The 27418-nt window shown below is 34.5% G+C and overlaps 1 protein-coding gene across 10 annotated transcripts in view; it reads right to left on the bottom strand.

Moving 5' to 3' along the window:
• RFX3 (regulatory factor X3) overlaps positions 1–27418 on the bottom strand; it is a 274512-nt gene that overhangs the window by 79457 nt on the left and 167637 nt on the right. For all 10 annotated transcript variants that reach the window (XM_036021696.1, XM_036021688.1, XM_028512691.2 and 7 more), the window contains one exon: positions 19225–19483. In XM_036021696.1, coding sequence (XP_035877589.1) covers positions 19225–19483 — 259 coding nt within the window. The remainder of the gene's footprint in view (positions 1–19224; positions 19484–27418) is intronic.

The raw sequence follows: 27418 nt of genomic DNA, 5'->3' as shown, positions 1-27418 counted from the left end.
ATTATTTTTATCATCTGATCAAATCAACAATTCAGTACAAGAAGTCACAAAAATATTTAATGTTTTAAAACACAGTTAACTTAATTATATTGGGTTGGCCAAAAAGTCCATTTAGTTTTTTCTATAAAATAAAAGTCACATTTTTCTTTTTCACCAATAACTTTATTGATTTGGATACTTTGAGTGTTGGCTACCTCCTGCTATTGGCTTCTAGTGGGTAGCAGCCAGGGGTGCTGCTAAACATCTTCCAATGCATAAGACAGCCCCATGGCAAAGAATCATTTAGCCAAAATGTCAACAGTACTAAGACACTTCACAAACCACTTTTGATACATTTGATCAGTCATAGCACCTTCTGCATACACTGCACAAATCATTTTTTTTGTGTTTCAGTTGCATTTTTACCTTTCTTGAAATAAGAAACTATAATATACCAAAAATGTTATATAACTTTTTCACCTTCAATATTAAAATGGCTGTATAAAAATTCACCAATTTTGATGTTTTTTTAATGTACACTGATATGATAGCTGTCACAACAGAACCTAACAAAATTGTTTGAAATGAAGTTAAAGACAACTAAGTGCTACTAGAGCCATCATATGGAAAAAATGCAACAGACTTTTGGCCAACCCAATACTTTACATTGGGTATGGAAATTAATGATTCCTTGAAATTTTAACAAACTGCCACTTCCTAGGACAAGAAAAGAAAGGATAGCAATAGCCAAAGCAAAGCCTTTTTTTTTTTTTTTTTTTACTATTAAATCACCAATTTCTTTATGGTCTAATACTTTACACATAAACACTCAGTCTCAATTATACTTAATTTTCTTCAAACAATGAAAGAATTAATAGTTTTGATTTTATTTTATATTCTTTCCCAAAGTTACTGATTCTTCTTCTTCCCTGGAGTCAATAAAATGTAATACTAAGAAGAATGTTACGTTAGAAATTATAGAAAAAACATTCTTAAAATACATATTAATTCATAACATATACTGCATTTTATTCTATTGTTTACTTTTCTCCTAGATCTCAGATCACTAAATTAAGTAAGCTGGCTTCTAAAATATTCTCTCTGCCAAATGGGATGTTAATGCAGTTTATCATTCTAGTTGAAAATAAAACTGAAAATAGTGATACTGCACAAGTGAAACAACATACATTAAATAATGTAATTGTAATGAGCAAACAAATATTTCACCAAAATGTTAAATTAAAACTTTGAAGGACCTCAGTATTACACCTCTTAAAAAGGAATCAATAAGTGATCAAACTGAACTAAGAAGCAAAAATAGAGACAGGCTCATGGAGGGGCCTTTTAGGGAGTGGAGGGAATGAGCAAAATGAAAAAGGACACATGGACAAGTGTGGTGATTGCAGGGGGAGGTATAAAGGGGTTAAATGGTCACAGAAAAATACAATAAAAATGTTTAAAAGTGTTCTTTTTTATTATTACTAGATCTTTATGAAATTATATTTGAAATGGCATTAGGAAATTATTTTATAATATTTGTGAAATGGAATGGGAAAGGTATTTTCAAACCTAATACACAAATACATACTTAAGGTTCTACTACTTTCTTTCATTTGTTTTATTGTTGTTCAGTTAGTGTCCAGCAGAACTAAGGACTGCTTGAGTGTGGTTGATAGGATAATAACATGGGTGTAATAATTTATAGTTTTAATTTGATAATTTCACCTAACATGTCATATGATGTGCTTGAGTGTGATATTGTTATATTGCAGGACTGCATGCTTATGGTACTATTCGTGCCAGACCCTGTACTTAAAAGGTGAAATAACTTTCATACACTTCTAGGAGGAATTTGCTCAGAATTTTCATTTGCAAAAATGCCTACATTTTCACTAAAGTTTGAGGGTGAAAAAGTGGGAGTTAGATTTCAGTCTACCAAATAAAAATAAAATGTTCTGTTTCTTGTAATTTTATACATTTAGATGAAAGGTAAAAGCTATCAGAAATATAATAGCTGAGTAACACTGAGGGAGAAATACATGTCTGGGTTTGTTAATTAGCACCTTCAAATGGGATAAAGCAGCACTTCTTTCTCTGAAAAAAAAAACACAAAAAGTTATGTGATCTGCTTCTATTACTAAATTGCTACTCTATGGTGGCCTGAGATAACTCTCTAGAGGGCCAGATTATTAGAAAATGTCCCTCTCATTTCTGGCTAGCTTTTGAAGAACTTTGGGGCAGGCATAGCGTCCAGAAAATATCCTCGTTCAAATTGGATTTCCTAGAGATATGCTGACTTTCTAGCATTCTTCAGACCTTGAGAATTTTGGTTATTCACATCATTGTGTAACACAGATTTCTAACATGGAGTATTTCTTCTGGCTGTAGGAATATTCTGCCCTAACTGACTTAGGCAGTGCTGAATTTATAGAGGCCAAAGAGCAGAAAGAAGAAACACAAAAAGAGGAACAAGGAAGAATTAACTATTGAGTGAAAATGATGACCAGCTCCTAAGCAAGCACCGTAGCCTCCTTGGAAACTCACAGGATTCCAAATATCACAGGGTTCCATTAATTCTCTGAGGCTCATTAATTAGTCTGAAGAGAAGCAAAAATATGTAGTGACCAGCTAAATGATAAGAATTTCTGAAAAACATACAAAAACTTAACATGTCTTTACCATATTTATAGTGTCAACAACAACAAAAAACATTGAAGGGAATTTTTACTTCATGAAAGGATCACAGCCTCATTCTATTTTTTAAAAGATGGGTTTTGAAAAATGCCAGTTTTCAGATAAACCCAGAAAGGTTTCAATAAATATAATAGACTATTCCCCGCTAATTGAAAGGTTAAACATGTAAGGGCTGAAGTGTACCTAATAAATGTTTGTTGAATAGAGCCTTTCAGGAAACAAGAGTATGAGGAGAGATTAACACCCACAGGAATGTGTTATGGAAAGTGAGGGTGAAGGAGGAGTGAGAGAAGCAATGAAAAAATGAGGAAGAAGAGTAAAAATGAGGCAAAATTTGATATTACCATTGTGGGGGATTAATCAGCTCTAATATTCCGCAAATGGATCACTGAAGTCAATTGTACCAATTAGCCCATGATTTTGGTCTTGTCATATAGTTTTATGGGGACTATACGTATCTATGTTAGTGACTAGGGTCTAGACAGAGGGACAGCAAACTAGTTAAATAAAATATGACAGTGAATTAGGATAAATTTCTACTAGGCCCACTGAGGATGAAATTAATTTGCTAACTTTTCCATTATAGTGGATTAGATATTTGAGCAAATCTTGGGTTGGCCAAAAAGTCAGTATGAAATTTTCTGTAAAATAAGACACATTTTTCATTTTCACATATAAGTTTATAGATTTGGATATTTTTGAGTATGTCGGCTATCTCCTACATGGCAGAACATTGACTGTTCTCAATTAATGTCTCCATTTAATCACTAACGACTTCAACTGGTCTACCCAGCTATGGAGATTCATCCAGTGAGAACTCTCCGGCATGAAACTTCACCAGCTGCTTTTGACACATTTGATCGGTTGCAGCACCTTCTCCAAACACTGCTCAAACTTCTGCATTTCAGTTGCACTTTTACCTTTCCTAATAAAACATAATATGCCAAAAATATCGCATGTTTCCTTCCATCTTCAATATTAAAATGGCTATATAAAAACTCACCAATTTTGATGTTATTTTTTAAAAAATCATGCTGATAGGTCAGCAGGCACAATAACATCTTAACAAAATTGGTTGGAATGAAGTCAAAGACAACTAAGCACTACTAGAGCCATCTTATGGAAAAAAAACAAATGAACATTTTGGGCAACCCAATATTTGTTCAAGATTCTGGGATTTAAGTAATCTCAAGAAAAAGATGACGTACTTCAGAATTTCACACCCAAAATACTGGGCCCAAAGTGAACTGGTATGATCATATGCTTCCAGTTTACTGTAGCTCATTCAAATCTTAAAATCAGTCCTTGCTCCTTGCTAGAAATATACTTAGTATTTATTGTACTAAATTACAGTCCACAGTACCCATAACTGTCATATTTAAGATAGGAAATGATAATGAAGTGAGATTCATGGAAATTTGCTTAAAAGTAGGTTCACTTATCCAAAAGCTCATTGGCCCAAATGTTCAACATAACCTTCTCATATATCCTCTAATGAAATGTTTCTAATCTCAACAAAGATATTATGTCACTGTAGTTTCATACAATAAAAATGAATAAATGGCTAGGATATCAGCTAGTTGGAATTTAAAAGTATTTCAAAATCAAGAAATATGTAGGGTATTTTCTCCAATAAAAATATAAGTACAACAACCCCCCCACCGTATAAAACAACTATGGTGCTTGCTGCAATAATGGGAATCATTAGACTAGTGGATTTTCATGAGATTTCCTTTCATATTGATGAACATAGAGCCCCACCACATATAAGGTGCAGTGTTAGTTCTGTGTGTAAATGTGTATGTGTGTGTGTGGGGGGGGGGGGGAGAGAGAGAGAGAGAGAGAAAGAGACAGACAGAGAGAGAGAGATGGAGAAATAGAGAGGGAGACAAATGTTTGCAAAGACATTCAAAACAGCCCTGTCAACCAGATCACAATGGGCCTGACTAATCGTAAAGAGTGACACAGTATCTATTCATGTACAAGGAATTTCTCTCTCTCTTTGCCCGACTCTCCTTCTAAATGATTAAGGGCAACAGAATGAATTAAATAATTAAATATTGCTAGAACACAGAGGGAAGAAAATAGAGGAGAGTTACTTACTACTTGCTGATAATGTTAGAGAGAGAACATGGGTCAAGTGGTTCTTTAGCAAAGGATTGACAAATAATGCCTGGCATTCCAATGGGGGCAGGTTAGTGAACATTTTAGTAAGAGCAAACAAAATGAATAAAGGCACAGATAAGACAACAGAATGTAAATTCAAGGAAGAGTAAGACTGGCTAGAGGATATAGTTCCTTTAGGGATAAGTAAAGTTAGGCTGCAATTTATTGGCTGGGATCTTCAATTAAAAAAGGGAATGAAACATTGTTGAAAACCTTTAGAAAGGGAATTGATCTAATATGACAGCACTTTATATTTCAAACTAGGATAAATGTAGGAAAGGAAAGAATCTACAGATAGGAAAGCCACTTTGGAAGCTATGGTAATAAGGCAGCAGTGAGAATGGAAGGAATGAATATAAAGATACTTTGGAATTACAGATCTAAAGGTGGGAAATCTAAGGCAGAAAGCTTGGCAGTGCCTTATTTTTACTTGAACACAACAGTTTTTATATCATTACTGTGCAATTAGAACACGTCAAATATACATATCAAACACACTGACATGAATAGGTTCTAAAATGTTTTCCTGCTCATTTCTCTGATGCATAATCTTTATTCTAAGACTTCTGATCATTTTGTTATTGAAATTTCAACTCTACTGCAAACTAGTAAAATCAGATTAGAACAAGGCCCTGTGACAACCTGAAAGACTAATTTGAGGCTCCAGTGATGTCTTTCCCTCCCTTCCTCCCTCCCTTCCTTCTTTCCTTCCCTTTCCTTCCTTCCCTAATCTTTTCCTTAGAGTTTTTTCATTGTTTACAGAAAGTCTTTTTGTCTTTTTCTATTTAATAGTACAGAGTCAAATTTTTAATGACTAAATGATTTGTGGATATTGCTTTTTACAATTAAGAAGTTGGCATGTTAAATAAACATTGTTCATTTTCTATTTAAACTAATTAAACTATAGACCATGACTACACCTTATTTTTCTTTTTAAAAAAAATCTCAATTCTCTGAACTAAAGTATAGCATACATCTGTATGTCTTTCTAAATAATCATCCTAAGACTAAGTTGCCAAAAGTGTACACATCCTCTCCACGATTACCTAATGCTGGGATAACCAGTGCTTGGGAGTTTACACTGGTTCATGGTGATCCTGGATTATTGCCTCATAATCAGGCAAGAATCTATGGGAACTCTTCTGAGATCAAGTGGTGAGATGCTCCATTTGAAATGACATGTTTAGCCTGGAAAGACAGGCTTATAGAGCACTGAGATTATTCAAGTGGGTGAGGAAACTTCCTATGTGAAAGAGAGGATAAGAAACTGATACCCATCTCAGCCACTACAAGCATGTGACTTGTTAGAAAAATAAAAACAGATCCTTTCTGGAAGATAAAAGAAGGTTCTTAGGAACACACATATGTACATATGTACAATGGCTCAAACAGAATATCATATATGGGCAATTAGGACCTTCTCTTAATGTAAACACTGACCGACTGGTCAGTGTACTCATGTGTACTCATTCCATTACACACTTAGGATAGAAGGAAAAACAACAATTATATCATCTTATTTATTGCCTTTATAGGTCAAGGCATATTCTCTTGGCTCTGAAATGGCTTTTTAATTGTTTTTGAAGACTAAAGGTCGAGACTGACATATTCAACTACGATTATAATTAAAATTTGTCTCGTGGTAAAAAAAATTCCTTTCTAGAACTGTTAAAGTGATTTAAAAACAGAATACTATATGCTTCATAATTTATCAAACCTTTAGTTCTAACTTGATCTTCACAGTAGCTTTGTAGAATAGGAAAGTCAAGCAATACTATTTCTTTTCCATAGGTAAGAAAATTGAGGCTCTCTGGGATTGAGGTATATTGTACTTTCTTAAGATCACATAGGTATGAACTATGAGATTGGAATCCAAGATTTCTTTCTCTAAATTCAACATCATTTCCATTTTATACAAATATAACATGAACACAAACCAAGCAGAAATAACTCAAATTGTTCTAATACCACTATTTTCTAAAGAGTGGCTTGTAAAATTAAAATTTGCTAAATGATTCACACTTAACAAATAAAATTTACTTTCTAATAGGAAAGGGCTGGGGTGGCGGGGGAGTGAGGGGGAGAAATGGAGACAACTGTACTTGAACAACGATTAAAAAAAAAGAATTTCAAACTGATCAAGTTACAAGGCAACAGAAGTTTTGAATAGAGTTAAATTTTAATTATAATATCCATAGTTACCCTTAATGTATGATACTGCATTTTCTTGTTAATATAGGTTACTCTGTTAACCTCACCAGTTATACTCTCATAGAGAAGCAGCATTTCCGTTTCCTAGTGAAAGAGCGGTAAGGGCTTTAGAGAGACCCAATGAAGAAAATACACTTAAGACTGAAAATTTACTTTTGGGAAATTTCCCCCCTAAACTCTGCAACTTTACATTTATTTTGCATTTGAGATCAAAACAGAAATACTTCTTGTGGCTTTTATGCAGAAAAGGTATCTGTGATTGCTGATGTGAGCATGTAGGCACTGCCTTTCCTCCTGTTACAAAGGACAGCCCCTTGGTGTATGTATATGTGTAGTGGGGGTCTTTCTACAGACAGCACTTCAACCAGGAGCATCAAAGCAAGGAACACTTTCACTTTGCATTTGGTCTATATATAATCGCCATAACACAGGTTTTTTCAAAGTATAGCCCTAGAAAGTTGTTAGAATCATCTGGGCACTTGTTATAAATGCAAAACAGTAACAACAACGGCAATGGGGAGTCTGCATCCAGGTCTCTCCTATGTGTATTGCTAATGCTTTGATCTCTTCAATTTGCTTAAAGCATTCTTTTTCAGAATGTAAGGTGCAAACACATTAGTGAGTTATGAAATCAATTATGTGGGTCCTGAAAAAGCATGTTTTAAAAATTAAAGACATAACCCTGGCTGGCACAGCTCAGTGGACTGAGCGTGGGCTGTGAACCAAAGTGTCGCAGGTTCCATTCCCAGTCAGGGTGCATTCCTGGGTTGCAGGCCATGACCCCCAGCAACCGCACATTGATGTTTCTCTCTCTCTCTCTTTCTCCCTCCCTTCCCTCTCTGAAAATAAATAAATAAAATCTTAAAAAAAATTAAAGACATCAAACAGAGCAGAAAATAATCAGATGTCCTTGCACACAGAATGGATAAGTACTGTTTTGAGGAACTTTGATTTCAGTCATCTGTATATGAATGTATATATTTATATATATAGTCATATACAAGTGTATATATAAATGTGTACTCATGAATGTATATATGCCTGTATGTATATGAGCACTGGGCATTGTAGGTTATGGCCCCAAAACTTTGAATGTTCTGCACTAAGGAGTTAAATTAGTTCCCTTCTAGCCATTGGAACCCCTCTTCTAAGGATCTATAGGTGTCTGTTGGGCACAGGAGGCCCAGTAACGCAGATAGAAATGTCCCCACTGAAGCTAAGTGGGGATACTGTTCTTTTCCTTGTATACCAAATAATACAGAAATCAACATATAAAAAGCATTACTCCACAGCAATGTTGAAAAGAAACTTAACTGTGAGAGATTCAGGATAGATTTTTTTTAACTCAAAAATTTTTTAAATGCCCAGAAAACACACTTAGCCAGCTTTGCTTTTCATCTCAGCTTGAGCCAGGAATTAGCTGAAGACAAAATTTTAATCTTACTAAGCATTTGAAGTTTTGGAGCTTGCAAACGTTAAACTACATGAAATCTTTTTATTCACTGACAACTTTATGACATCTAGAGAAATATTTTAAATTATTATGCTTCCAACCTGAAGTTTTAGCAATTTTATACCACCTGAAACAACCCTAAAATATTTGCAGGAAAAAACATTTGGGTGAGAAACTAAGCATAAACTGAACATGTTCTGAGAACATTTGGTCTAATTAGAGTACTGAAAACAGGACTGCTGTTTTGCGCTTCCTCTGATCACCCTGTAAAGCCGGGCCCCTTGACCCTCCCCAGCACCCTATGAAACTTGGGGTTATTAATGAGTGACAAGAAAACTATCTTCTGACACATCAACTGTATCAGCACTCAGGGCTAGAATTACCCTTCAGAAATCTGCTGGGTTAGGATTAAATGGCAGGTTCGAGGCCAAGCTTCCATTTTAAATGTATGATTTCAAATCTGCTCTTTGCAGATTATTCTGAGTACTAAGAACATTTTCCCTCTGTACTTAAGTTTATATATAATTATTAAAACAGAGGTTTTAACAATGTGACCCTGGATCACCATTAGCAGAACCACCTGGGTGCTTGTAAGAAATGCAAATCTTGGGCTCTTCCCCACGCTGCATAAAGAAAAAAGCCCCTAAGCTGGGGTCCAGGTATGTGTTCCACTGATGTTCCAGAGGAGGCACACTCAAGTGTGAGGACCGTTGCACTAAAACATGATAAAAATGTTTTTCTTGGCCAGCATCAGAATGCAATTCCTACTTCAGGGAAAATAAGTAGGGAGGTATAGGGTGCTCTTACATGGTGCTAGCTAAATTTATTTAAAGGATGATTTTGAAATCTATGTATTACTTGAATTTTTGCTTTTCTTTCATTTTCTTGCTACTCAATCCTACCCAACCATTAGGCAATTTTCCAATTTATTTCAGCAACAAAAAAAGAGTATAAGCACAACTTTAGTGAATCTAAAATTCATCAATTTACAATATATTGATATTTGTGATTTAAAAAATAACGTGGTGAGAAAGCATGAAACTAACCACTTAAAAGAAGTTTAGGGGCTACTTATGAATTTACATTTTTGCCTGGAAGGATCAGTAGCTGCTGAAACTAGCGCCATTACCCACATTGTAAACCATTATATTCTCTGAAGCACAGTGCCTGGTCAATAGTGATTGCTTCAGTAAATGTCTGAGAGAGTGAATAACTAAAGAAAATAATCCAGATTCTAAGTACATGGATACAAGTACAAAACAATCACTTTCACTCCAAAATACTGAGTAAGAATGGCTTTAAAAATTTTTACTGAGTATAATGGCAACTTTCATTCTTTAAACTTTCAACTGTCTAACACTGGGAGGTTTTCTGAAACCTAGTATCAAGGTTTAATTTGAATGGCTACACGTCTTAGAGAGTCTACATTGAGAACATAAAGAGTTGTTGCTGCAACATTCATTTGAGGAACACGACCAAATAGATGTACTCTGTAATCAAGAGCTGGCCTCAGATTTTTGAAAATAGTAAACCACTTTTTTTGAATAAATAATATATACACATGCTTCCCACCTTTTTTTACTTCATGCATTCCCCTAGCAAAATCTTTGTGCTTATATAAACATGTACAAATGCATGTTTCTATTTAAAGACACAAACACAAAACCTCTTGCTTTTCCATATGTTTGGAAATTGTATCTATCTATATCTATATTTATACCTATCTCTGTATCTATATATCTGTATTTGTATACATGGCCTCACTTTTTTAATGCTTATATAAAACTCTACTGAATAAACAAATGCACCAAAATTTATTTAACTAGTTCCCTGATGCTAAGGATGATGATTGTCTCCCTGATAACAATTAAGCTTTTTCCATAAAATTTTTTACTGCAAATTACTGTGTAATGAATATAGTTGTTTATGTAGCATTTCACATATGTAAGAGTATCATCAGTAGAATAAATTCACATAAGTACACTCTCTGGGTCAAAGTATATGTGTATTTTCAATTTTGATAAAAATTTCTATATTGCTCTTCAATTCTGTGCCCATTTGATTCAAATCAACAATGAATGAGAATGTGTTTCTTCACACCCTTGCCACCTCTTACTTTTTCAGCTTTGCCTGAGTGAGAAATAAAAAAAATAGTATTTCTTTGTAGTTTCTTTTTATTTCCTTTTCAGTGAACTTCTTGTTCATATAATTTACCATTTTTGGTCTTTTTATTTTATGACAGATTTTTTTAAAGTGGTCTATATATTAAACAAATTAGTCCTTTGAATATAATGTCTCAAACTTTATGCCAGGTTGTCATTTCACTGTTGCCTTTGTTTATTGTGGTTTTTGTCATACGAAATGTTTTTACTTATGTAACTGATTACATCCGTATATTCTTTACAGATTCTGGATGTTACATCATGCTTCCCCCTATAGGAGAATAATAAAAATACATTTTTCCTTACAAGTAAAATTTATTTTTATATAAGGAATAATGTACGGAATCAATCCAATTTTCTAAATAGCTGTCCTATTGTCCCAAACATCATTTACTGATAATTCCTTATTTCTGCACTGGTAGGCAATGCCTCCTTTATCATAAACTACATTCCTATATGCATTTGGCCTATTTATGGCCTTTTCATTCCTGGTCTATTCCTGTGCCTAAACAATTCTATTTTAATTATTATAATTTGATGTTTGAATAATTGGTAGGATTGTTTCCATCCCACTCATCCTCCATTATTATTATTTTTTTTTTACAAAATTTCATTCACTATTCTTACATGTTTACTTATATAAATAGCTGCTCTTCTAAAAGAAAAAAAATCTACTGACCCTGGCTGGTGTGGCTCAGTGGATTGAGCACCAGCCTGCAAACCAAAGGTTTGATTCCTAGCCTAGGGTGCATGCCTGGGTTGCCCGGCCAGGTCCCTAAGTAGGGGAGGGGGCATGTGAGAGGCAACCACACATTGATATTTCCCTCTCTCCCTGCCTTCCCCTCTGTCTAAAAAAATAAATAAAATATTTTTAAAAATAAAAGAAAAAATCTATTGGTGTTTTGATTGGGATCATATTTAAATATTTTAATTTAGAGAAATACAAAATGTTTGATAATAAAAATTCTTATTTTAAAAGATCTGACTTATTTTTTAGAGACGGGAAGGAGAAAGTGAGGGAGAGAAATATCAGTGTGTGGTTACCTCTCACACACTCTCTACTGGGGATGTGGCACACAACCCAGGCATGTGCCCTGACTGAGAATCAAACTGGCGACCCTTCATTTTGCAGGCCTGTACTCAATCCATTGAGTTATACCAGCTAGAGCTAAAACTACTCTTTCAATTAGAAAAGTTTCTTTCTGTGTACCTTAGGACAGGGGTGTCAAACTCATTTTCACCAGGGGCCACATCAGCCTCATGGTCACCTTCAAAGGGCCAAATGTAATTTTAGGACTACGTTTATACAGTCCTACAGTATAAATGTAACTATTGTATAAATGTAACTACTCCTTAACAGTTAAGCAAGAGCTCAGTGCTGCCACTGGGTAGAAACCAGGTGCTGGGCTGGATAAAACAAGGTGGAGGGCCGGATTCTGCCCGTGGGCCTTGTGTTTGCCACCTATGCCTTAAAAATTTTTAAGGTTTTATTCAGCATCTCAATCTTACATATATGTTGTTAGTTTATTGCCTGGTAAATTTTGAAATTTTTATAAATGAAATCTTCTATTATATTTTCTAACTACTGTTGTTTCTATCTGGAAAAACTACTTATTTCTTGGTAATATTAATCTTATACTCAGTTATAAGTTCTCTTATTATTTGTTTTAGTTTTTCACTGAACTCTCTATGATTTTTATCAGGTATACAATCATATTATCTGCAAATTCTGACATCTTTACAGCCTATTTTTATATTTTACTTCCTTCTCTTGTTTAATGCATCTTTCCTATAATTTTGAAAACCCAGTTTCTTTCTTATAAAGCAAGTGAGAAAGTCACTAAAACTTAGTGTAAATGAATTTAAAGTTAATGTGTAAAATTATTCCTAACAATCTGAATGAAGGTAAATTACAAAACTCCTAGCCTATGAAATTTATAGACATCAACAGTTATAATCAAACACAATAGCTAAATTTTAAAAGAGATCAGAAAATTCTGTAACCAATAAACACAACCGCAGTTATGCATGCTGAGAAAGTGGTAATCAAATCACATGCTTTAGGGGTATGAACCGATAACACAGGGACATACAGAAATCCCTCCCATTTGAGAATTGAGAGTTGTACACAGGCATTGTGTTGTTTTTCCCTCATTAAATTAAAAGACATGGGCTAGTGGGAGAGGCAGTAGTAATTTTATGGGTCTAAAACTGACTCATGTATTTCACAGACTATAGTGTATTTTAATTTGCCACCAATACATTTCATATTTTATCTGGATTACCTGGTCTCCATGACTGAAATATTAGTGATTCTTTTCCTTTAAAATTATAATGATTTCAAGCTAGTAAATTAATTTGAAATTTGACTTACAAGTATAAGGATCAAGCAAAAGTTATACTAAAGGTCACCTGGAACATAGCTTACTTCCATATTTACAAGTAGAATTTATAAACATCATTACACTTTCCTAATACAAATTTCACATGAAATAGAATCTAGCCATTTCTGGTATGTTACAACACAACTGTGTTCTGAAATGTTGTTTCAGTATGAAATAGCTAAATACTAAAATAACTCGTTATACGAGTATTTTGCTTTAGAAATGCAGGGGAATACATCAGCTATGCTCAGGACAGGCTGAGGACCCTGTCACTCTATTGTCTTAACCTTCTAGCTGATCAAGATTTCCAGGAGTGGAATGTCTTACAGCTTTAAGGGTAAAATTACTGCCTCTAGATCTTATCAGCTTCAAGGCCAGAGCAGTGTGGGACTGACTGACAGCTGAATGGAATATAGATGAAGTGATTGAGATCATGAGTCACTCAAAGTCCGATTTTATTAAGTGCTTTAAAAATGAGGTCCCAGAACCTTCAGTCAATTTAGGATTTAGTGCAGGAAGGGGAAGATTTGTGGGACTCTCTGAGGAGTTTCATTTGAGGGCTCACAGTGGCCTAGGGAAAACAGGACACAGGGAAAAAGAATATGCTAAGATCATAATGGACACATATGCTTCTGCCAAAATAAGTGAGGAAGTATTTTTTTTATCATTGAGGCTAATTGAAAGACTAAGAAAATTATTTAAAGTAGAAATTACATTGTAATATATAAAATATAACTGATTTATTCATAATTTATACACTCTTCTAAATTAAAAAATTTTCTTCTCAATATATCTTTATACATAATAATAAACAAAAACTTTCACCCTAACAGACTATAGTGCTTTTCTATCTCTATACAGCAACAATCAACAAGCTAACATAATTTTAACTTTTTTTCCCCTCTGCTAAGGTATGGGCAGCTCAGCTCCTAATATAGTCATTTTCCATAAATATATGGAAACCCTTCAAGTAGACATGAAAAAAAAATTCTGAGATATATTGCTAGGTGAAAAAAAGATGCAGTATTTTTTATCATAATTTGGATTTAAAAAATGATAAAAATACAATAAAAATGGTAATGAGATACGGGAGAGACATTCTGCTTGTGTATTAACAGAATATCCCTAGAACAACACTGAAAAGAACTTGACAACAGTGGTTGCTTTTAAGGAAAAGAATTGAAGAACAGGGTGAGACGGAGACTGTATTGTGTACTTTCTTTTATTCTTTGAATTGTGCAATTCAAGAATGCATAACTAATTCATATAAATAAATTAATAAAATTTTAAAACAAAACAAATGGCCATTGGTACCACTCCACCAAAGGAATAAGATGGTAAAATCATTTTCTGGGTTGTTAGCTATACATATTCATTCTTAGCAAAACCTATTCCCTACACCAAATCCATAAATACATAAACCCAAGGATAAAGAAATAAAAGTATCTATAATTCTTAAATGAATTCTTAACTTTCTAAATTGCACAAGCTAGGCCAAACTTTTACTTATATAGCAGCTGATGGACATTCGAATTTTCCCCAAAGCAACTGAAAGAAATTACAATATTTTATATTAATCACAAGGAGAGACATGAACAATTTTAGTTTCTATACATTTTCCATGTGCCCCTTGGTGGGATCTAATTTTAGCAAAACCCTAACATATTTAATTACTAAATATATATACAGAAAAGATTTAAAAATTATCCTTCATATCCCAGTCTCAACAGTGATTAATGTAATTTTATTTAGCCAACAAAAAGAAAAAATCCTCCATATATAAGCATCCAAATACCATTTTCTGGAGCAGTGAGTAAATAAAGCTTGTTAGAGCAAACTTAATTATTGCACACTGTGGTGTAAGATAAATTGTGTTGTGATCAGCACAAAATATCACCAACTACAATCACAAAATTTTGATACTCAAGTGCAAACTGTGTTCAAGTTTCAAAATTCTAAAATTCTGTAAATGACACTGCTATACAAATAAATAATGAAGAAAAATAAATTAGAGTTTGAAATGAATAAAAACATACAAGGAAATTTGGTGATGCAGTTGTAAGATCAGAGTATAGTGAGTTCAGAATTATGACTAGAGCCAACTCTTCTACCTGAATGTCCATATACTACTCAAACATTAGTAATATTTGGATCCCAAGAATTAATGTAATGATATGTAAGATATCGACTGACTCAAGTAGTAACTCAGCTGAACTCATACCCTGAGATGTTCCAACAAAAAAGTTACATGTTTTTGAAAATTCTTATTTAATACTATCAGCAGGTAGTACCTTTTAAATGTGTGTATATGTTCACATATATAAAACATACATATGCACATACATAATTTATACACACATGGACTCCACTGACCAAATAAATGGAACACTGGTAGTTTAAAACTGGTAATTTGTACTATAACATATTCATAAAATAAAATTTAATTTGTTACCACTATAATTTTTTTAAAACTCTGATATTTATAGGTACCTTGAAAACTGACAATTTTTTTAATGAATAGGCAAAAATTAAACTCTAAAACATGTTTATGTTAATTATTTTTTCATTTAAGGTTATAAAAGTAAAATAAATCATATGCCCAAATAAAAATTCTCCATAAATGCTTCAGAGATCCTTCAGGTATGAGAAAGATGGTTTTATACTGACTATTAGGTGAAGTAAGAAAATATTAAAGTACTAATCATTTATTTTTCTTAGCAGTGGTTTCAATTTCAAATCATCTTTTTTCATTGGCATATCTTGAAAAACTGGTTTGAATAGTGAAGTAAACTTTTCTTTGTGGTGGGAAGTTCTTCCTAATAACTTCAAATGAAAGAATTTCAGTAACAGACATAAGTCAAATGTAAGAGAGTCAAGGCAATTATTCAGAAGACCGGAGCAAGAAACCTTGCTACCCAGGAAATGAATGAAGGTGTTAGGTTTGTGTTACTTCCAAGTACTAATACTTAACTAGTTTGACAGCAACTGAACTAAATTGACCATACACTGCAATTATTATAGGATCTTATGGAATGGGCCAATTTCAGTCAGGAATTTTGTCCACAGTATAGGCTACTCCTATACAGTCAGCTGCATCAGGAATGCTCTATATAGGCGATAAGTTGGCTATTAAACAGGTGGAAGAACTAAATTTATATGGCACAGTCTGGCTCAACATTGGGAAAGAAATGGCTTGAGTGTTGACTAATGAGTTGTTAAAGATTGTGCTCATAGACACAGACAACACTACAGTGATTTCCAGGGAGAAAAGGCAGGTAGGGAGAGAAGGAAGAGGGTAAAGGGGGATAAATGGTGATGGAAGAGGACTTGACTTGGGGTAATAAACACACAATACAATATATAGATGATGTATTATAGAATTGTACACTTAAAACCTATATAATTTTATTAACCAGTGTCTCCCCAACAAATTCAATAAGAACTTTTTAAAAAGATTGTATTTACATAAATTTTTATGGTTCTATAGTGAATGAAACAGATACATAAAAATAGTAAATTCATTTTAATGACAAGGCACCTACCAAAACATCTTGAGTTTTAGCAGTCTAAACAATCAAAGAGCCACAAATATTCTAACACTTGGCAAGAGGGGGATGGTAGGAAATCTTAAATAGGTTTCAGGGCACTTAAATTTCACTAACTTGACTATAGTAATAGTTGTGAATTTGTAAACAGAATCGTCACCTCACTGTGAATGAAGTAGATGAAGATCTGCAGCACGATTGAGAGGGGAATCTAAACCATCAAATATAAATTTTAGTAAGAAATACAAAGTAACAATAGCAGATGTATATTTAGATAATATAAATCTATCATCTGGCACTTCAGATGTGCTTTGATGAGGATACCTATGATTGTTCCAGGCAACAAGTTATTTTTTTATTTAAATTTTACACTACTTCTACTAAAAAGAAAACTTTCTTGTAGAAAAGAAAAAAAACCATTCTTAACAAAACCTTAAATACTAATGCATTTTAAAAAGTGTAAATTAACATGTACAATTGATACTATGAATTGATTTTTTTAGTAGTTTCCTATTATTCCCAGTTGTTATAATTCAGTTATTTTAAGTGTTAGTTTTATTTACCGATTAATATAATAGAAATCACACTGCAAATTTGTGAAATGGATAACTTACAGAGTCATGCTACTTTTTCATACTGAATATAGAAAAAAATATCAAACTTCAAAATTTACCCTGTTAATGTTTGCACCTATATTTACATGACCTGGAATAATTGATTTAGTTCACTGACAGCACTAATAAATCTACTGAACACATATCCAGTTGATACGGATGTTTAACAGGTAGCCAGAAACCAGAGCGAAGGTAAATAGAAAACCCTGGAGAAAATAAAGTAGGGGGATGGGGCCAAAAAGATGGTGTGCTATCATGAGAAAGGATGGATGCAATGAAAACAGGAAAATACTATTTCTCCCATTTTTCAGTTTTCCTAAGGGCTTGATAAGTGGCAAGTACTTCCCTTTCCGCTGGCGATGACCTTCTGGGTGGTCCTTCTCAGGAGCACTATAAAGTACTGACACCTATTCTACTGCTTTTTATTTTATAGTAAAGATACAGTTATTTTTGCATCTACAACACTTTACAAATCTTTTGTAAATACTATGATTTTAAAGCTGGGAGGAAATTAGAAAACCAACCACTTAATCTAACTAACCACTAATTTTGTTGATGGGGGACCTGAGGTCAAGAGAGGCTATGATTTAGTTTCTAATCTACATAAATATATTGTGACTAAAAGGTTTAGACATACTGTACCTATTGTTATGAAAAGCAAGAGACAAACATACATAAGAAATGCTTCAGAAACACAAAAAAGGTTACAAAAAAAGAACTCTCCACTGAGAACTGCTAGAGACCTGTTCTGGTGTTGGTAAGAAATTCTGCACTGAACAGTGAAGGGATTCCAAGACTGGAACAGGGAAAAGACACTAATGCTAACAATGTAAATAAGTAATCTTTATAAACAGAAAAGTATATACAAAGTTCTTAGCAAGTATATGTTATATCTTGAAAATCCATTAAAATGAAAAATGTAAAGCTTCTCATACTATTTTCTAACAAATTGGCTTCTACCTCTATATTATAAGGACAAATTATATGTTAAGATGATAAAAAGGGGGTGCTTGTGCTTATTTCAAATCCCCGGGCTCCTTTTACACAGCACATCTGCAATATCTATTCCACTGCTGCTTTAGACAGGTAGTTCTAAGTGACTGCGATCTTTTATATGCTCAGCTGAGGTGAAAACAGAGAGATCAGGTTGCAGAATTTGATGATACTGAATTTTTCCACACAGCTTTCTACAACTATTTCTGTGGCATCATTTCAATACATTAAAATAACCTGTTTCAAAATAAATGTACTTACTAAATTTTAAAGCTTGAAAAGTCAAATGTGTTCCTAAGATACCGTTTGCTCATAGCAATGATCAGAGCCAATACAGATATTGTTTTCATTGAAATTACCTAGTTCATTGTTTCCCAAAGTATCTCCCTGGCAGAAAGCAAAATGGCTTTACATATGGCACATGGGTAAACATTTTTCATTTACTTTTAAAGAATGACTTTTAATATACATTAGAAAAATATGTGTTGTTTTCTACTTTAAAAGTAAATATTTAAAATATACATTCAGTAAATAGTAGTATGGGTGGCATGTAAATATGACCAAATTTAAAATCTAAAACCCAGTAGGGGTGTCCAACCTTTTGCCGTCTCTGGCCACACCAGAAGAAGAGTTGTTTTTGGCCATACATTAAATATACTGCAACATGTAATCCTCTCTCTCTCTCTCTCTCTCTCTCTCTCTCTCTCTCTCTCTCTCACACACACACACACACACACACACAATCTCATAATATGATAAGTAAATTATCAATTTTGTGTTGGGCAGCATTCATAGCTATCCTGGGCCATATATGGCCAGTGGGCCACAGGTTGGACACCCCTGGAAGACTTTGGAAATGCTGTGCTACACAAAGGAACTTCTCTGGCAGTAAGCTAGCATAAATATTATTGGTGAGCAACACTTTCTTGCCCCAGCCCAGCCTGTGCTTTTTTTCCCCTATATTGGGAAATGTATAATAACAGCTACCAAGAAGCTAAATTAGACAAAAACTCAAATACTTACTGTCGCTGGGGAGGCCCGAGTGGTGTGTGTCACTGAGTGACCAGAATTCTCCATTGAATTGCCAATCAGATAGGTTCCTCCAGAGCTGCTGATGAGTTGTCCTCCCGTGACGCCCATCTGAATCCCTCCAGTGCCCACCATACTATGGGATGAGACCACAGTCGTCACCTGTGCCGAACTCCCTTGAGTATCAAAGTAATTCCCTCCAGTGTTTTGGCTGTACATCTGTGTTTCTGTGTAAGGATATGTTGTTGTTCGGCTTTAGAAGAAGAAGAAAAAAGAAATTTACTAGCTTATTTATATTATTTAATGTTTTCTAGTGTGTATATATATCTAAAATATATCAATTAGTTTAGCCTTTGAAACTTTTTTTTAAGTTTTTTTTTTAAGTTTTGTATTTTGTATGAAGCTTCATTTCCAGAAGTAGTTGTGGTACTTTCCAATGTGAAAACACATTCCTTTATTAAGTAAGTACCTCAACACTTCTCTGTACCTGAGAGCACCTGCCCTCTACTGTTGTCTACCTCCAGTATATAAATAAGTTCAGGTCTCTTGCCTCCAAAAAGTCTTGCTGAGTGACTTCTACAACTCTTTATAAAACTCCCTCAAATCCCAGTTTTAGAAAAGTTGTGTCTGGCATGTGCAGGGGCTAATAAGTCAACTCCCCATGCTACTTTACCTTTCCGGGTGACTTCCCATAAAACTCCGTGGTTAAGGAAACTTGCATAGATGTCTCTCTTGCCACCACAAGGATCTTGAGCAGCTTAGTCACCTTTCAACCTAAATCCCTATCTGTATCTCTCTCTTCCTCTATACGCAAGGTTCTCCTGGATGGATGACTACCAGAGCTCTTCATGCCCTCCTTTTCCACTTCCCAGCAACTGCAGTAAACCTTCTGCCCTTAGCCTTTCACTGACATTGCTTCTAATAAGGTCACTTGTGGCTAAGTCTAAATACCAAGATGTAAGACTTCTGTCAGTCCTCATCTTTTTTGACCTATCTGCAATATACTGTTGTTGACCACTCCATGTTGCCCTTTCCCTCCTTCTATTCTGATTAAGCTTGTCTGAATTATTTTTCACTTTCAACTGATAACATATTTTAACATGACTTGTTTTTACTTTTTTAAAACAGACTTTTAAAAGATTTTTTAAAATCTTTTTTTAAAGATTTTATTTATTTAGCTTTAAAGAGGAGAAGGGAGGGAGAAAGAGAGGGGGAGAAACATCAATGTGTGGTTGCCTCTTGCACACCCCTTGTTGGGAACCTGGCCTGCAACCCAGGCATGTGCCCTGCCTAGGTCAAACTGGCAACCCTTTCATTCCCAGGTTGGCACTCAATCCACTGAGCCACACCGGCCAGGACCATTTTCACTTTTTAATTTAGGATAATTATATGCTCATGAGAAGTTGCAAAAATAATACAGAACAGTATAAAATACTTTTATGGATAGACCTGGAGATTATTATATTAAATGAAATAAGCCAGTCAGAGAAAGACAAATACCATATGATTTCATTTATATGTGGAATCTAATGAACAAAATAAACTGATAAACAAAATGGAAACGAAGGCATGGACACATGGAACTGACTGACAGCTGTCAAGAGGGGAAGAGGGTTAGGGGACAGGATGAAAGAAGGTGAAGGGATTAAGCAAAAAACCATATATATATGTCTATGATATATATCAATCATAGACACAGATAACAGTATGGCGACAGCCAGAAGGAAAGGGGATGGGTGGTTGGAGGAGGTGAACAAAGCAGGGAAATGGGGGTGGAAAGACACTGCTTAGGGTAATGGGTGCATGATGCAGATTGTATCTTATTAACTTGTATACTTGGAACCTTTATGATTTTGTAAACAAAATTCACCCCAGTAAATTCAGCAAACATTCAAATATTAAGTTAAAATTCCCAGGTTTCTTTTGTCATTCTCTTCAATCCACATCTCAGAGCTAGCCACTACTGACAATTTAATGTATATGTTTTCAAACATTTTTTATGTATACACAAGGTCTCTTTCTTAACCTTTCTTGTTCCTTGGTTTCTATGGCATTTCTTTTCCACTTTTTACTTTATCTACCACTACCTTTCAAGAACATTCCAAAGCTCCATTTCTCTGGCATTTTAAACACTGATATTTCTGAGGCCTCTGTGTTTAGCTTTTATTTTTTCTCATTTTATTCAGACCATGTGCCTTCACCATATACCATATGATCATCATATAGATGCTCACAGTAAACTTTGCATAAGTTAACATCTCCACTTTCTTTACTTTCTAGCTATACTTGAAGAATTTTAAATCTGGGTTTCTAACAGCCACCTGATTATCTCTACGAGGAAATCCTACGAGGAAGTCCCATATATAAAACTTAACAAGCAGTTCCTTACCTCTCTTGTTCTTTTTTCCTGTATTACCCTTCTGAACAGAGAGCAGCACCACCATCCTCAGCTTCAGAATTATTCTTCTTTCCTCACTCAGAATGACATCAGTCACTAAGTCCTACTAATTTTACCTTCTAAATTTTCCAATTCTCTTTTCCATTCTCATACTCTATGCATTAACTAATAATATTGTGCATTGTTATTGCCTTCTAATTGATTTTCCTTCCTCTAATTGGCTCTCTTCCAATCTACAACTATCCTGCCAGGGGAATTTTTCTAAAATGCAAATATGAAAATAAAACTTGTCTCAAAAACATTTCCATGATTCTCTCTTGCCTGCAGGAGAAATTCAAAACCCTGACTGACCTTACAGGAGCCAGCAGGGCTGGTGCCTACGTAATCTTCAGTCTTGGTACTAGCCGTGTCCTCAAGTGCTTCCTTCACTCACACCATACTGACCTTTGTGCTGGTTCCCCAAAGTGCCATTGTCTCTTGCCTTCCTGCTTTGTAGCACATGGTTTCTTCTGCCTGGAAGGCCTCTACATCTTTCTTTAACTCCTTTCCTATGTCCTCATCATTTGTAAACTCTCAGCTCAAACATCACCTTATCTCCAAATTATTTTTCTGTAGCCCCTCACCCTCTGTGGTAACTTTTCTCAGGGCTGTTTTGCTTTGTTCTCTGTATTTTCCTAATGCATACTCTGTGCAGACCTATAACTCTCAACATACTTATTGTTAAATTCCTCAAGTCTTCATACTCCCATGAAATTATGTTTTATTCCCACCTGTACCTCCAATACTTAACACAGCTGCTGGTATACTGTAGGCACACTAATCAACAGACAAAAATATGATCTGATATAATAGCTGGTTTCATAAATTTATAAAACATAAATCTTTTGTTTTATTAAAACATGAGAAATTATGCTAAACTATTCAAAAATCTGTAGCATTTAAAACAGGTCATTTGAACTCATTACAAATTACACTTGCTAAATTTATAATGTAAATTTTAGTACAATAATAGTGCTTTGAAAGTATTCCACACTGTAATGCATTCCAGAAAGAGCCACTGCAGCAGAACCAGATACAAATTTTAGCTGGGATGATGACAGAAACAACCCAAGAACATCTTTTAAGGAGAGAAAAAAATGTCATTTTAAATACATATACAGTTCTTTTCTCATCATTGCTCTATTTTCTAATTGTAAGTCTCACCTATATATCTCTTTCATTCTATTTTGATAAGACGAAAGTCATAATGATTTCAAGTTTAGATAAAAAGAAAAAGGAGGTCATTTTAATTTACATCCACTGAATATAACAGTGATCCTATTTGACTATAGTTAAAATAACACAATCTGATGTTGATACTTAAGTATAGCCAAATAAGGTATATAAATAGATATAAAACAATAAATACTTTGACAGATGCAAGACATGGTACCAGCTTTCATTTTCATAGTCTTAGCAAAATCCTTAGCTTAAGCATGCTCCCTAGCACTAAGTTGATTTCATAAACAAAACATATAATAACAACAACAAATGATAGTTAACATACTGACCATTTACTATCCAATAGGCACTATACTATGTGCTCAGATATTAACTCTTTTAATCTTCATGTCAACTCTATAAGATAGGTACTGTTATAATTCCTATTTCACAGGCAAGGTGAAAAGGTTGAGTACTTTTGTCCAAAGCAAAAAACTGGTAAAAAAAAAAATGGATGTGGAACCTGCAGTAAGCACATGCTCTCAACTATTTTGTCACATAAAAAGAACTGAACTTTTTATGTGTCAAAGACATTCGTGAATGACTATTGGGGAACAGCCGTAACAGGTGGTACAAGGGGCCATATGAACTTTCTACTACTTTAGATATCCTTACACCTTGGTTTACTGTTTATTGGCCCAACACCACTCTCCTCTCGTACCTAGAATAATAGGACCTGCAGATGTACTCACAATAGTAAAAAGATAGAAAAGGTGAAACTACTTCAGAGGATACTTATACTATCACATACCTGGAGTTTTTAAGTTCTATGATCATGGAAGTTGCTTCTCTTATCACAAAAGAAACATTTCAAGGAATTTATATCACTCCATCTTTTGGGCATGCCTCCTTTATGTAATTAGTTCTCAGTGAACATTAGTAATGCAAACAAATACATCATAAATATATAAAATCTATGTCTGCAGCCCTTAAAGCAGTATAAAATAGGGCAGCAAAATGCAACCTGCTTTAATTTTCATACTTCTCTCTTGTTGGAGATGATTAAAAAGCTACAAAAATGAGCAAAGAACACGACAAGGGTAAAAGTCACTGAAGAGTATGTCTAATCCATAAACTATCCTCATTACTGAGTCATGACCCATGGGACTGAGAAGGCTTGGCTACTGCATAAACATGCCCTGGGGTAAAGACTGGCAATTTCTGGGGAAGGGAAAAAGGACAATTTTATTAGGAAATGAATTTGTCTCTGACAAATAATGTACACTTGCAATGAGAAATAGAGGAGATTTTAAACACTGGATTGGGTAATGGAGGCAGATCACACTATCTTCAGTCATTGTCCTGTAAAGGTAAGAAAATAAGCAATGACCTATTTGTTGGAGTACTATCTGGAGCAAGAGTCAGAATTATGCACAAAGAACTCCTAAAGATTTTTCCATGGTCTACATGCTTTAAAAACCCTTTAATTAATACTGAAGAATTTATGTGAAAAAAAGAAGCACCACCAGCAAAAACAAGCAACTCTTTCTTAGGTACTAGAAATAATGACTATTTAATTCTGACACCTAAGATCAACTTATTTTTCACAATGCATAATGAATACATATGAGTTATTGCTTGCACATTATTTAATGCAGAAATTTCCAAAATACAGGATGGGGCAAAAGCAGCTTTAGTGTTCACATGGAAAATAATACAATAATTAACATATATTAATAGAACAATAAACTGTTTCCCATATTCACTACTGTAAATCTACTTTTGTCCTATTTGCTATATGTTTGAGAAAACAACTCAATATTTAGCATATCTGATTGAAAGCAGCAACTATTTCTGGACTGTACATTCCTGAAACAGCTAAATTTCCAAGCAATTCTGTTCACATTTGAAAGATGCTGCTCCATTTCTTTTGTTTGTTATTTATTGATTGCCACAGACTGTTATGAAAATGTCATATTATTTCTACAGCACAAAAGAATCTTTCCATTGTTCTGCATATGTATCCAATAATGAATGCAAAGCCATAGATATGTGCTTACTTGCTGACAGAAGCTTCTTCATAGCTGACTCTATTATAAGGTTCTATGTAAATGTCAGCACTCTGATCTATTGAATTCAGTAAATTATTGCTGTTTGCATCCCATCATGCCTCAGCATATACCTTGGCTAAGCATGACTCTGAATATCCCCTGCTTGCTTATTCACTGGGATGATTATGTCAGTTTACCTCAGCTATAACCAATTTTTCTGTTTTCTTTAACTTCATGCGTCCTATCCACAAATCCAGATATATAATATCTCTAAAGTATGTGTTTTGTATTTGACCTAGGTCTTGAACATCCTCTCCCACCAATAATGTAGTCAATGAAAAAAATCAAGCAATGGTATAAAAATGGCAAATTAAGGAAATAGAATATCTTCCAAACTTTATACTATAAACTTTATTGTGAAGATAGAATATAGCAATGTTGATCATTATAATATCTTACATTGGTATAATATTTTATGTTTTCAGACTACTTTGTACTCATTCTTTTAACAAGTGTTTACTGAGCACTTATTCTGGCTCCTAGAAAAACAGGAACAAAATAGGTATAACCTCTACTGTCAAAGAGGCTACATAACTTAAGGAGTAACTGGTCAAAAGAGAAATGGAAATAAGATAATGAGAAATTTTCTTAAGTCTATGACAGAGAAAAACAGACTATTAAAGTGTAATAAATGGGAGGGGTATATTCAATGGGTTAGTCAAGAATGTTACCCCTAAATAAAAGATTTAGTTTGAAACTAAACAATGAAAAGCAATCAGCCCTATGGAAATCAGGAGGAAAATAAATCAGGAAGAGAGTATAACATGTACAAAAACCACAACACTGGAAAGATCCTGGTATTCTGGAAGACACTACAACTCTAGAATGGTTGGGTATAACAAATGAGAAGGACAGTAGGAAGCAATGAGGTTTTAAAAGGTAAAAACAAGGAGTTCAGGCCAAGATGGAGGCATAGGTAGAAATGCTTTGCTTCCTTGCACAAGCAAAAGAAGGATAACAACTAATTTAAAAACAAAAAGCAACCAGAACTGCCAGAAAAATCAAACTTCATGGAACTCCAACAACCAAGGAGTTAAAGAAACATTCATCTAGACAGGTAGGAGGGACAGAGACAGACAGCAGGGCAGAGAGGATGCACAGCAAGGCCTGTTGAACTGTGGGCAAGGCTGGGGATGGCTAATATGGAAATTAAAGACTCCAAACCTCTGGCTATAAAATCCTGAGGGGGTTGCGAAGGTGGGAGAAACTCCCAGTCTCACAGGAGAGTTCACTGGAGAAGCCCACAGGGTCCTAGAACTTACACAAACCTACCCACCTGCAAATCAGCACCTGAAAGGATACAGTCTACTTATGGGAAGTGAGGTAACTGACAGAAAGCAGAGTGAGAGTGGAGCAAGTGGCACTGTTCCCTCTCGGACCTTTCTCCCACAGACAGCACCACAACACAGTAAACAGGGTTGCCCTGCCCTGGTAAATACCTAAGGCTCCATCCCTTACAATATAACAGGTGTGCTGAGACAAAGAAATATGGCCCAAATGAAAGAACAAATCCAAACTCCAGAAAAAGAACTAAGTATTGAGGAGATAGACAACCTATCAGATGCAGAGTTCATAGTACTAGTAATCAGGATGCTCACAAAAATGATGGGTACAGCTGCAAAATAAAGGAAGATGTGCAGGCTATACAAAGTGAAATAAAGAAAAATATACAGGGAACTAATAGTGACAGGAAGAAAACCAGGACTAAAATCAATGATTTGGAACAAAAGGCAGAAATAAACATTCAACCAGAACTGAATAAAGAAACAAGAATTCAAAAATATGAGGAAAGGCTTAGGAACCTCAGAAACAACTTGAAGTGCTCCAACAACCCAATCATAGGGGTGCCAGAAGGAGAAGAGAAAGAGCAAGAAATTGAAAACTTATTTGAAAACATAATGAAGGAAAACTTCCCCAATTTGGCAAAGGAAATATAGACTTCCAGAAAGTCCAGGAAGTTCAGAGAGTCCCAAAGAAATTGGACTCAAGGAGGAACACACCAAGGCACATCATAATTAAGTTACCCAAGACTGAAGATAAGGAGAGAATCTTAAAAGCAGCAAGAGAAAAAGAGACAGTTACCTACAAAGGAGTGCCCATAAGATTAATAGCTGATTTCTCAAAAGAAACCTTGCAAGCAAAAAGGGGCTGGAAAGAAGTATTTGAAGTCATGAAAGGCAAGGACCTACATCCAAGACCACTCTTTCCAGCAAAGCTATCATTTAGAATGAAAGGGCAGATAGAGTGCTTCCTAGATAAAGTCAAGTTAAAGGAGTTCATCATCGCCAAGGCCTTATTATATGAAATGTTAAAGGGACTTACCTAAGAAATAGAAGAAGATCAAAAACTATGAACAGTAAAATGACAACAAACTCACAACTATCAATGATTGAACCTAAAAAACAAAAACTATGCAAACAACTAGAACAGGAACAGAATCTCAGAAATGGAGATTACTTGGCAGGTTATCAGTGGGGAG

The sequence above is a fragment of the Phyllostomus discolor genome, chromosome 3 (genome assembly GCF_004126475.2).
Source record: "Phyllostomus discolor isolate MPI-MPIP mPhyDis1 chromosome 3, mPhyDis1.pri.v3, whole genome shotgun sequence".
NCBI lineage: Eukaryota > Metazoa > Chordata > Mammalia > Chiroptera > Phyllostomidae > Phyllostomus > Phyllostomus discolor.
The sequence above is the reverse complement of the archived record's forward strand: the minus strand, read 5'-3'. Positions and strand labels throughout refer to the sequence as shown.